Source organism: Bubalus bubalis, chromosome 1 (assembly GCF_019923935.1).
Source record: "Bubalus bubalis isolate 160015118507 breed Murrah chromosome 1, NDDB_SH_1, whole genome shotgun sequence".
NCBI classification, from domain to species: Eukaryota; Metazoa; Chordata; class Mammalia; order Artiodactyla; family Bovidae; genus Bubalus; species Bubalus bubalis.
The window spans coordinates 89,975,115-89,988,578 of NC_059157.1; the positions used below are offsets into that span (position 1 = coordinate 89,975,115).

At 36.3% G+C, this 13,464-nt stretch overlaps 1 protein-coding gene across 2 annotated transcripts in view; it reads left to right on the top strand.

Moving 5' to 3' along the window:
- Nucleotides 1-13,464, top strand: part of TBC1D23 (TBC1 domain family member 23) — a 56,338-nt gene that overhangs the window by 30,672 nt on the left and 12,202 nt on the right. For both annotated transcript variants that reach the window (XM_006058728.3, XM_006058729.4), the window contains exons 9-13: nt 152-274; nt 1,561-1,653; nt 5,818-5,988; nt 7,920-7,962; nt 10,080-10,189. In XM_006058728.3, the coding sequence (XP_006058790.2) occupies nt 152-274; nt 1,561-1,653; nt 5,818-5,988; nt 7,920-7,962; nt 10,080-10,189 (540 nt within the window). The remainder of the gene's footprint in view (nt 1-151; nt 275-1,560; nt 1,654-5,817; nt 5,989-7,919; nt 7,963-10,079; nt 10,190-13,464) is intronic.

A 13,464-nucleotide genomic window follows, 5' to 3' on the forward strand; every position in this document is an offset into this window, starting at 1 on the left:
GAAGATTTGATATAATAAGTTAAATCACATGACTCAAAGATGTTATATAATTATTTTACCTTTTATCTTGGTCTGTTGAGAATAGTTTTAGGAGGGAAGCTTGATCTTATTTTTTTTCTTCATAAAGTTTTAAAAATTCCTCTTCACACAGGATAATCACCATCTGTTTGGCAGTACTTTGTTGGGAATTAAGGATGACGATGCAGATCTGAGTCAGGCTCTTTGCCTGGCCATCTCAGTGTCAGAGATCCTTCAAGCAAATCAGCTTCAAGGGGTAAGTTAAAAAACCCCACTGTTTGTTAGAGGATGATCCCCTTTAAATGCAAGGAATCAATGTCTCCTCTATGTTTGTTGATTATCGCAAAATTAATTTACTATAACAATGTAGTTGTTTTGCTTTTTCTGAATGATTAATGTGTTAAATCTTCTGTCCATATGCTCATTTTTAAACTGCCAGCTTGTGTGTTATTTTATTTGTCAAACAACTAATTATTTTTGACACTAGTTTTTGTAAATTGCAAAATCTTATTTCATATTTTAACAGGGCTACTGAATGTTATATAAAGTACTTGAAAGGGTGACTTTACTATTTCATAGTTAAATTCTAGATACTTACACAGATAATTTGGAGAAGGCAATGGCAACCCACTCCAGTGTTCTTGCCTGGAGAATCCCAGGGATGGGGGAGCCTGGTGGGCTGCCATCTGTGGGGTCGCACAGAGTCTGACACGACTGAAGCGACACAGCAGCAGCATACAGATAATTGAATTACATGGTTTAATGCCAAAAGGCATTTACAAAGGAGAATTGAGGATATACCATAATTTTTTATCTATTGTATTTATGAAAATCTGATGAGCCAGTTTTTTCAATATAAGTTCTTTATTGCTGTTAGTGCAGCAGTTAATTATGTGTGTATATTTGAAAGGCGGGATATATTTCAAAGATGGAGAGAAGAGGAAAGAACACGGGAAGATAGGCCCTTTACAATAGATATTTTTAAAACAAGCATTTTGTGTGGTTTTCTCATGAGAACCATTATTAAAAAAATAACTTGTAATCCAGTTTAAAGAGACCCATGTGAACTCCAGTTCAGATTGGCATTAGAGAACCTGCTGTCACCCCAGAAGACATTTATTTAATCCTTATGTGAATTATACTGTTGATAAGTTTGTGAGCTTATTTTCAGAAATAGAAATTGTGTCTACGTCTGTGTTTATATCTAGGTATAGTGTTTTTTAAAGTGTTTAACATGATGCACATTAAGTTATTAAATTCAAATTAGTTTTATAGCCCAAACTAACATTCTTCCTGCTATATATTTTAAGACTTTTTGTCAAGGACAGTATATACAAACTGTTTTAACTACTGTTTGAAATGAATACAAATCTTTAAGATCTTGAGGATATTTTCTTGAGTCCGTACTGTATGGGACTTCCTAACTATACGTGAGATCCATTTTTTAATCCATTTGTTCCCCCCTTTTTGGTTGTTAATATTATATTGTGTAAAATGTGCTCCTCCTGGCAAATTTTATTATGTCAAATGTTTCCCTTTTAGGAAGGAGTCCGGTTCTTTGTGGTAGATTGCCGTCCTGCAGAACAGTATAATGCTGGGCATTTATCGACTGCTTTCCATTTAGATTCAGATCTGGTTAGTATAAATGTGATTTAAACTTTTAAAAAATATGGAGAAAATGGATTTTTTTCTTTAATCCATGAATAAATATACATGTCCCAGATTTGGGGATGTTTTTCTTTCTGCTTAAAGAGGGAGTCTCTGCCTTTATACAAGTGTAGCTCTCAGATTTCCTTTTAACCATGGACACCCCCTTGGCGTCTTAAAGGGTAGATGAGAGCACTGTTAGGTATGCTTTACTGTTGCTTACCATTGTTATGTCAGTAAATTCTAAACTTCTTACTGTGAGCGGCCTCATACAGCACTCAACATAGTGCCTTGCATTTAGTAAGTACTCTGTGAATATTAGCTCTTATTATGATTGGGTAGTTAGTCTAAAAGTTTTTACTGTAAGCCTCCTTTTCATAAGTACTTGTGCATATAATAAAGTAATATGTAACAAGGGTAGTCTCTGGCATATAGGGCCTCACTTGTTAAAATTACTGTCCTAGGATCACTTGAATTGAAGGAATAGATGAAGTAGGTAATTATTGTCGGAGATGCTTAGAGCATTTGGTAAGACTGGGACTGACGTTATTTAAGCCCTTCTAGGGTTTTTAGAGCCTCAGGAATGGGGAAGATAGTAAGAGGAGTAACGTTGTCCCTTACTTATCTGAAAAAGTTGATGCTAAGGTTGAAAGGGCATGTGGAAAGGTCTCAGTGGTGTCAGGAGGAAGCTCATGGAAAATGGAGGTAAAACAACCCAGAGAGTTTGGGGTGCTGTAGGTGAAGAAGGCGATTCTAGCATGTTTGCATCCTGAATGTAGACTCTGTGCCTTTCTCATCCTTCATGCGTCTTCAGTTCAGTTCAGTTCAGTAGCTCAGTCGTGTCCGACTCTTTGCGACCCCATGAATTGCAGCACGCCAGGCCTCCCTGTTCATCACCAACTCCTGGAGTCCACTCAAACTCACGTCCATTGAGTCAGTGATGCCATCCAGCCATCTCATCTTCTGTCGTCCCCTTCTTCTCCTGCCCTCAGTCCCTCCCAGCATCAGAGTCTTTTCCAGTGAGTCAACTCTTTGCATGAGGTGGCCAAAGTATTAGAGTTTCAGCTTTAGCATCATTCCTTCCAAAGAACATCCAGGATTGATCTCCTTTAGAACGGACTGGTTGGATCTCCTTGCAGTCCAAGGGACTCTCAAGAGTCTTCTCCAGCACCACAGTTCAAAAGCATCAATTCTTCGGTGCTCAGCTTTCTTCACAGTCCAACTCTCACATCCATACATGACCACTGGAAAAACCATAGCCTTGACTAGACGGACCTTTGTTGGCAAAGTAATGTCTCTGCTTTTGAATATGCTATCTAGGTTGGTCATATCTTTCCTTCCAAGGAGTAAGTGTCTTTTAATTTCATGGCTGTAGTCACTATCTACAGTGAGTTTGGAGCCCCCAAAAATAAAGTCAGCCACTGTTTCCACTGTTTCCCCATCTATTTCCCATGAAGTGATGGGACTAGATGCCATGGTCTTAGTTTTCTGAATGTTGAGCTTTAAGCCAACTTTTCACTCTCCACTTTCACTTTTATCAAGAGGCTTTTTAGTTCCTCTTCACTTTCTGCCATAAGGGTGGTGTCATCTGCATATCTGAGGTGATTGATATTTCTCCCAGCAATCTTGATTCCAGCTTGTGCTTCTTCCAGGCCAGCGTTTCTCATGATGTACTCTGCATATATGTTAAATAAGCAGGGTGACCGTATACAGCCTTCATGTATTCCTTTTCCTATTTGGAATCAGTCAGTTGTTCCATGTCCAGTTCTAACTGTTGCTTCCTGACCTGTATATAGGTTTCTCAAGAGGCAGGTCAGGTGGTCTGGTATTCCCATCTCTTGCAGAATTTTCCAGTTTATTGTGATCCACACAGTCAAAGGCTTTGGCATAGTCAATAAAGCAGAAAGAGATGTTTTTCTGGAACTCTCTTGCTTTTTCGCTGATCCAGTGGATGTTGGCAATTTGATCTCTGGTTCCTCTGCCTTTTCTAAAATCATCTTGAACATCTGGAAGTTCACGGTTCATGTATTGCTGAAGCCTGGCTTGGAGAATTTTGAGCATTACTTTACTAGCGTGTGAGATGAGTGCAATTGTGCAGTAGTTTGAGCATTCTTTGGCATTGCCTTTCTTTGGGATTGGAATGAAAACTGACCTTTTCCAGTCCTGTGGCCACTGCTGAGTTTTCCAAATTTGCTGGCATATTGAGTGCAGCACTTTCACGGCATCATCTTTCAGGATTTGAAAGAGCTCAACTGGAATTCCATCACCTCCACTAGCTTTGTTCGTAGTGATGCTTTCTAAGGCCCACTTGACTTCACATTCCAGGATGTCTGGCTGTAGTTGAGTGATCACACCATCGTGATTATCTTGGTCATGAAGATCTTTTTTGTACACTTCTTCTGTGTGTTCTTGCCACCTCTTCTTAATATCTTCTGCTTCTGTTAGGTCCCTACCATTTCTGTCCTTTATCGAGCCCATCTTTGCATGAAATTCATCTTGGAGGATCTAAATGTGGTGTTGTTTAGTCGGTAAGTCATGTCCGACTCTTTTGTGACCCCATGGACTATAGCCTGCCAGGCTTAACCATCCCTGGGATTCCCAGGCAAGAATGCTGGAGCCGGTTGCCATTTCCTTTTCCAGGGAATCTTCCCTACCCAGAAATCAAACCCATGTCTCTTGCTTGGCAGACAGGCTTTTTACCTCTGAGCCACCTGGGAAGCCCTGGAGGACTAGATGGTCCATCTTTTATGCTTATTATTCAAGTCATTTGTGAATAACTTTGATTATTCTTAAAAAGCTCAATGAGTATCTCCAGAGTTAACAATTACTGTCAGCTTGTTTAATCATCCAGACCTTTAACATATATTTACATATTTCTTATTCACTTTTTTTTGTCTACTTGATTTTTCACTTAACAGTTTCTTGGGAGATCTTTTCATTTTAGTACATTCCTTCTAATGGTGTATAGTGATCCATGGTATAGATATACCACAATTTATCACCTGATTTATGTACATTTAGAATGTTTTCAGTTTTCTTGTAATAAAACAATGCTGTAGTTAACATGTAGTTAATGTAGTTAACATTTGTGGACTTGTGCAAATATTTCTGTAAAATACACTCCTAAAAGTAAGATTGTTGGGGTAAGAGTTATAGCATATAGACTACAGAATGTGGGTATATAGAATTGTTACTAGAGTCTGCTATATTGCCCTTTAAAAAGTCTGTATCAACTTATACTTTACAACTGTAAGTGAGAATGATTGTTTTATACCATAAGCATTATTGGACATCACTAATTTTCTATCTTATAAGAATCATGAGTGGAAAGCAGTGGTCATTACTAATGATGCTGCACATATGTTTTTGAGTGTGCTGTTAATTTGTATTTTTTTTTTTACAAAGTGCTTTTCTGTGGTTTGTCCATTTTTCTTTTGGATTTTCACTGTGCTTTGTATTAAAACAGTTTTAACAAATTTTTGTATTTATTGGCATGCTTATTTTCTTGAGGGTAAGAAATGAATTTTTTCATCGTCATATCTCTAGTACCTAGAATAAGTACTGATAAATGCTTCCACTATTTCTAACTGTCTTCTAAGAAGTAACATGGTTTGCCATGTAAGTGGAGACTAAAAAATATAGCTTGTTTCAATGAATTTTTTGTCACGGACCCTTCCACTCATTGTTAAACTTTTCTTGTCATGATATCCTGAAGACACTGAAATTTAGACAACAAACAGCAAAAACATTTTTTTTCCTGGTATTTTCTTTGCATAATTTAATCTTTCCATGAATTGTCAACTTTTGTTTTCTGATGTATTATAGGTACATTTAATATACATTTCTTTTATCCCAGGGATTTTCTTTATAAGAGCCTTTATTTTAGGAATTCCCCGGCTATTCAGTGGTTAAGACTTAAGAGCTTTCACTGCAGAGGGCTTGGGTTCAATCTCTGGTCAGAAAACTAAGATCCCACAAGCTATGTAGCGCAGCCAAAAAAAAAAGAGCCTTCTTTTTTTTTTTTTTTTTTAATTAATTTCATGGTGGGAATATAAACATTGTTCTCTCCCCAGCCTGCTGGGAAAATATTTCAAGTTTTGCAGATGTATAAAAAACACAGACTTGCCACATTAAATTTTTTTAATTGTCCAGATGCTCCAGAATCCATCCGAGTTTGCACAGTCTGTAAAATCTCTGCTGGAAGCACAGAAGCAGTCCATTGAGTCTGGCTCCATTGCTGGTGGGGAGCACCTCTGCTTCATGGGCAGTGGCAGAGAGGAAGAAGACATGTATATGAACATGGTCCTTGCACACTTTTTACAGGTATGCTGACAGATTACTTCAGTTTTTCTTTGGTTTTTGCTGTCACCTTTAAGAAATTCTCCTAGGCAATTTTGTGCTGTTGTCTACCTTGTTAAATTTCTTTTTTTTTTTTTAAACACTTTATTGGTTTGTGTCTTGCCAAGAAGTCTTCTCCCTCATTTTTTTCTCACATGCTTTTATGGTTTATTTTTTATGTTTAAATCTTCTGGACCATCTAGAATTATTTTTCTGTAAGAAATGAGGTAGGAATAAAAAAAAAAAATTTCCCTGAATAGCTAACCAGTTATGCTATCAATTTGAAATACCACCTCTTTAACAGACTCAATTCTTCAATGCATCAGGGTCCATTTCTGGTTTATTCTTATGTTTGTTCTCTGTGCCTATTCATGCCTTAATACTTTTTACAGTTGCTATATAATTCATTTTAATATCTTCACTTTGAAATCGAATAAATACACATGTATATGTCTATGACACTTAACCACCTTTCCCTTTTGTTCCCCTTTGTGTTCCAGTGTTGTCTTTAGCACACTAATTTGTATCACTGATTTCATGCACCCTGTCCATCTACCTTTTCTACAAAGCCTCACTCAGTGACAGCTCTTTTTTTATAAAAATAGTTGTTTATTAGTTATTCCTTGGCATTTATATATTAAAGCCCTCATTTTGTGTGACCCTGAACTATGAAGTCAGGAAGAGAGGAGACACAGACCACTCCGTTTGTATCCACTTCAATGGGACTCTGGTTTGAGAAAATTAGTTGAAAGGACAGTCCTTGAAACACAAAATCAGAAAGGGAACAAAGTATTTGGGAGAGGGATTATACGATAATTTTATGCTTTACTGGAGTAAAGATATTTTAGTACTTTAAATAGAATAACAGAAATAGGGACTCAAATTCATTTTACTTATAAATTTAATTGAGCTATTCTAAAAATGCTCTGAAACAAGCTATATATTACAAAGGATGTCAGATGGCAAGAATTTGGAATATTGTGGACTTATTTTAATAATTTGAGTTCTTGATGTGGATTTAGAAATCCCTCCCCCTCCCCAATTTTTAACGTGGATATTTCAAACAAATTCAAAAGTAGGGAGAATTGAACTGTAAATTCTTTGTAAAGACATAATCACATTATAACTACTACACTTGATTATAAAAAATCTAATGAGTATTCAAGTTTCCTAATTGTCTCAAGATCTAAAACAAGACATTGCACTTGGTTAATATCTTTTAAGTCTCTTTTTATCGGCTCTGTTTCCAGTTTTTTTTTCCTTGCATCTATTTATTTGGAAAAACCCACAATCTGGATTTTGCTGGTTGCATTCACATAGTGGTGTTTATCAGGTTCTATCCCTGGTATTTCCCGTAAGCTGGTGATTAGACCTAGAGTCTTGTTAGATGACTTTGGAGGGTGGGGGAACAGGAAGTCTTGGATAGTGTGTACTTCCTCAGGCAGTAAATACTGCCCAGATACCTTTCTTGTGTCTTTATCATTACTTAGATTGATTAATTTTTAATAGTTTGTAAAATGTTGACATTCTGTCATTTGTTCATAATTAGCTGTGTTACTTGCTTTTGTATTTCCTTTTTAATAAAGAACTCCAAATATTTTTGAAAGCTTTTAAACCATTTTCATTACATTGGAAAATACAGTGTAACTGATTTTGGTTTGACTTCTTGCACCGTTGGGACTGTAGTACAGTCTCATTAGTAGCCACAAAGTTGTCCACTTGTTCCTGTGCAAGCCCCAGATCTTACAGTATATAAGATAAATGTATGCACGTCTCTGTGCCAAAGTCTAAAATGTAAAAAAAATCCAGAGATTTAGTATATAACCTTTTATTATATTTGTCAATGCTTATAGAACTATAAGAAATTTTAATTGAATTGCATTTTGAAGTAATTTAAATTTTATTTTCTACTTTAGAAAAACAAAGAATACGTGAGCATTGCCAGTGGAGGGTTTATGGGTAAGATTTTAATTTATTAATTCCTTTGACTCTACTTTTCAGAGGAAATTCTATGATCACTGGAGCTGATTTGGAGTGACCAAATTAGTTACTGGGTACACTTTCTTTTCAGTCATCACTGTCTTCAGAAAAGGCAAGGCCAGCAGGACAGATAGATAAAGACAAATACGATAGGCAGTTGCAATGAGAAAATATTTAGAAGACTGTTAAAATGGATGTCTTTAACTTGTGCTGTGCTTAGTTGCTCAGTTGTGTCCAACTCTTTGCGACCCCATGGACTGTAGCCCACCAGGCTCCTCTGTCCATGGGATTCTCCAGGCAAGAATACTGGAGTGGGTTGCCATGCCCTTCTCCAGGTGATCTTCCCAAGCCAGGGATCCAACCCAGGTCTCCTGCATTGCAGGCAGATTCTTTACTGTCTGAGCCACCCATCTTTACAAAAACATTTTTTACAAATTCAAGCTAATTGGGGCTTGTATTTGTAAATACAAATACAATTAGCTTGAATTTGTAAAAAATGTTTTTGTAAAGATGGGTGAAAAACTGCCCACATGATTTGTTTTTATGAAGAAGGAGGGGTAGATAAGACTGGGAGACAAGAGTAGGAGGGGTATTTTTCACTGTAAACTCTTTTTACTATTTGCATTTTTGTTTTGTTCTCATTTTTTAATTACTTGAAAGTATTAGCTGATAAAAATGTTGACTGAATGGCATAAGAAATAAGCTGATGTTTTCAACTGCAGATAATCTGGTAATTCAGGATAGAAAAATGACAGAGTTGCTACAGCAAATATTTGAGAATTTATAAAGGAGTAGGTCAGAATGGTAAGATTCTAAATAGAGACTGTCTTTTTTTTTTTTTTTTAAACAAATTCTGTTACTTAAGGGTACAGACTTGCAACTAGTAGGTAAATAAGTCCTGGAGTACTTAATGCATAATATAGTGAATGTGGACAACAATATTGTATTATAATCACCAAACTTGGGCAAAGAATCTAGATCTTAAATATTTGCTCCACAAAAAAAGAAATGGTAACTGTGTGACATGATAGAGGTGCACCTGTTGCTACAGTATATAAATGTATCAGATCAACATTTTGTATACCTTAAACTTACAGTGTTGCATGTCAAATGTATTCTAATTAAAAGATAGCCTTTCATTAGTAAAAGAGATATACAAATATTGAATCTGTAATTACTAGGAAAATTAATAGTAAAATCAAATTAATATTTGTTGGAGGCAGTAGAATCCTGAGTTTGAATCATAAAGAGTCTTATCAGGCTTAAGTTCTGACTTAATATGATCTTATGTTATAAATTAGAAGTTTCGCTAGGTCTTTGTTGATATTAGCAAGAATTTTTATCTCCTGTCATGGATATAATTTGTATCATGGCCTGGTAACTAACTACCCTTGAGGCTCATACCCAGAGTGATGTAAAAAAAGGGCTTATTTTAATAAGTACTGGTGTTAAGCAAGTATTGGCCTAAGTCCTAGTGTTATTTATTGGAAGTTCTGACAGCATAACACAAGACTTGGTTATTGTTCTCAAAAGTGTCTGAAAAGCATTATTTTATATAGCACAGATAGGCTAGGTTTTAGGAAAATTTTTTTAAACTATGTATTATTTCTTTTCCAAGAATAATCTCTCTTTCCACAGCAGTTAATGCTTAAGACTGCTTCTTGATTACTGGAAGGATTAACTGATGTCTCTTTATGGTAAACAAAAGCCATCATAGGTTTTCCATTAATCCTTTATATCATTAAAATGTTGCTAAAATTATTTATTAATACTTGAAAGATTGCCTTCCAAAGAGGAAGACATCAAATCTGTGTATATGGTTACTGTCACCCTTAGGGTCAATTAAGAAAAGTTATATGTGTGTAGAGAGAGGGCTTTAGAAGGAAGAGGAAGGAAAGGAAAACTTTCTGTAGCCTGGCATCTTTTATTCCTTACAAAGGTGCTGTGAAAGAAATACCTGTGATTATGCCCTTGGATCTTTTTCGTTCAGCTTCTGTTGTTATTCAGTTGCTAAGTCATGTCTGACATGTTTATCATACTTCTAAGGGGGGTTGATATATCAGGATTTTTTTTCCTTCTTCCTCTTTATCTTTAAGCACTGCAACAGCACCTGGCAGACATCAATGTGGATGGACCAGAAAACGGATATGGCCATTGGATTGCTAGCACCTCAGGCTCAAGGAGCAGCATCAATTCTTCTGTGGATGTAAGTGTGTATGTAGAATATGTCACCAGATTTGGATGAATGCTCAGAAATGATGATTAACATCTAAATACTCACCATAACAGAAATGGAGTCAAAATATTTCAAACACGTACAATGAGGAAGCATATTGTTGTGAGGTTAATGAAATCACAGGAGCAGACCTGCATAGTTCAACTAGTTAGGAGTGCTGGTGGTCTCCTTGCTGAATTCAGACTTCTCCCTCCCCAGGTGCAACTTGGTATCACTTAGTGACAATTTTCTACTTCTGTTTAAATATCAACAGAGGTAATTCTGACTCCTGTGATTAACTTGGACTTTAAAGTGAGTTGATTCTCGGACTCTCCCAATTAGTTTGTCCCATGAGAATAGTGAGGGTAAATCCATTCTGTTCTTCTTTGGAAATATTTGGGCAATAAGTCTTTTATGTGTTTTCTGTACTTTGTATCATCAGCATTCAGTTCAGTCGCTCAGTCGTGTCTGACTCTTTGTGACCCCATGGACTGCAGTACACCAGTCTTCCTTGTCCATCACCAACTCCCGGAGTTCACTCAAACCCATGTCCATCGAGTCAGTGATGCCATCCAGCCATCTCATCCTCTGTTGTCCCCTTCTCCTCCCGCCCCCAATCCCTCCCAGCATCAGGGTCTTTTCAAATGAGTCAGCCCTTCATATCAAATGGCAATAGTATTGGAGTTTCAGCTTCAACATCAGTCCTTCCAATGAACACCCAGGACTGATCTCCTTTAGGATGGACTGGTTGGATCTCCTTGCAGCCCAAGGGACTCTCAAGAGTCTTCTCCAGCACTACAGTTCAAAAGCATCAATTCTTTGGTGCTCAGCTTTCTCTACATTCCAACTCTTCCATCCATACATGACCACTGGAAAAACCATAGCCTTGACTAGATAGACCTTCGTTGGCACAGTAATGTCTCTGCTTTTGAATATGCTATCTAGGTTGGTCATAACTTTCCTTCCAAGGAGTAAGCGTCTTTTAATTTCATGGCTGCAGTCACCATCTGCAGTGATTCTGGAGCCCCAAAAAATAAAGTCAACCACTGTTTCCCCATCTATTTCCCATGAAATGATGGGACTGGATGCCATGATCTTCATTTTCTGAATGTTGAGCTTTAAGCCAGCTTTTTCACTCTCCTCTTTCACTTTCATCAAGAATTCTTCACTTTCTGCCATAAGGGTGGTGTCATCTGCATATCTGAGGTTATTGATATTTCTCCCAGCAATCTTGATTCCAGCTTGTGCTTCATCCAGCCCAGCGTTTCTCATGATGTACTTTGCATATACGTTAAATAAGCAGGGTGACAATATACAGCCTTGACATGACAATATACAGCCTTGACATATTTCTTTTCCTATTTGGAACCAGTCTGATGTTCCATGTCCAGTTCTAACTGTTGCTTCCTGACCTGCGTGCAGATTTCTCAAGAGGCAGGTCAGGTGGTCTGTTATTCCCATCTCTTGAAATTTTCTACAGTTTGTTGTGATCCACACGGTCAAAGGCTTTGGCATAGTCAATAAAGCAGAAATAGATGTTTTTCTGGAACTCTCTTGCTTTTTCCATGATCCAGCAGATGTTGGCAATTTGATCTCTGGTTCCTCCAACTTGAACATCTGAAGTTCATGGTTCACGTATTGCTGAAGCCTGGCTCTGTCATTAAATTGTTTTCTTCACAAGTAATGATCCTTATCTACCTGATGATCATTCTTTAAATCAGAAATAGAAGGAAAATTCCAGTACAGTCCTGAGGTTACCAATCAGACTTACCTGGGTACTCAGGTTTTATCACCAGAACTTATTTTCTTCATGATCTCCAGCAAGATCATTTCCACTCTGGTTTCTCCATCTGTGCAAATAGGGGTGATAATACCAGAACTTTCTTCATAATAATGACATGAGGATTAAATGTACAAGTGAACGTAAAGTGTAGTACCTGTCACTTACATACTTTAAAGTGTAGAACCTGTCACTTACATACTATATAGTGTCACTTACATACTTTATACTTCCCTGGTGGCTCAGATAAACTTTGTAACTCATTAGATGATGAATTGAGGCTTATTTTCAGTCTTGTAAGTCAAAGCAAATTATTGTCAAATCGTGCAGATAAAGCTTCTCTGAGAATTAGGTTTTCAGCATGATCTTTTAGGTATTTAGGAGCTCACCATTTATTTAATAAATATTTGCTGTTTTCGTTTTTAATATCTAAATACTATGGATATATTATAATTTGTTTTGTTAGTCCCTTATTATTGAATATTTTCATTGCTTCCAGTCTTTTTCTGTTGTGCACACTACTATTAATTTTTGTACTATTGTTTGCATATGACATTATTTTGTCCTAAATGAAATAACTTGATCAAAAGATTACATGTCAAAATCCTTAGAATTCTGCATTATTATCAAATTGCCCTCCAAAAAACATCATTCTAATTTATATTCCCACCCACAGCATTGGATAGTCTCTCTATTGAAGTTTTTATTTTCAGATTTGAAAAGTAATGATTGAGGCTATTAAAGAAACTCTAAAAGATGTGTTATCTTCTAAAGTACCAAAGAATTCCATGGTCAGTATAATTTGGTTTTGAAGTTGGATATGGAAATGGAAACATGATTTTTATGTTATTTAATGACTTACTTGTTTTAAAAATAAAAGTAACATATTTTAGTTAATGACTTACTTGTTTTAAAAGTAAAAATAATACATTTTAATTAATGACTTGTTTTAAAAATAAAAATAATACATTTCATTATAGCATCATATGTAAATATTAAAAATATAAAGAAAGCAAAATTAATTGTTACCTAACCATGAATAACAGCTGTTCATATTTTGAAATATTTTCTTCACATCTTTTATAATGCTTTTTTTTAGTATTATATTTTAAAAGTAGTGCTCAGAGTGTACAAATAGGTTTATTTTCTGCTTTTTCACTGAACGTTTGAGCATTTTCTAATATTTTTAAATGCTTGTTTTTTAAACTTTTAAAAAAATAGTTTAGTGACTAAATCCTAGGGCATTTTCTGATTATTTCCTTCCCATAAATCCTGAAGAGGAATTAATGGGCAGAAGATAGGCAAATTTTTAAACTTGTGACATCTGCTATCAACTTGCCTGTAGGGCAGAGGTCCAGGCCTCTTAGAAACCCTCTGCGCAGCACAGCAGGAGGTGAGTGGCGGGAGGTGAATGAGCAAAGCAGCTTCATCTGCCACTCCCTAACGCCTGAACTATTTCCAGCCCCCATCTGTGGAAAAACTGTCC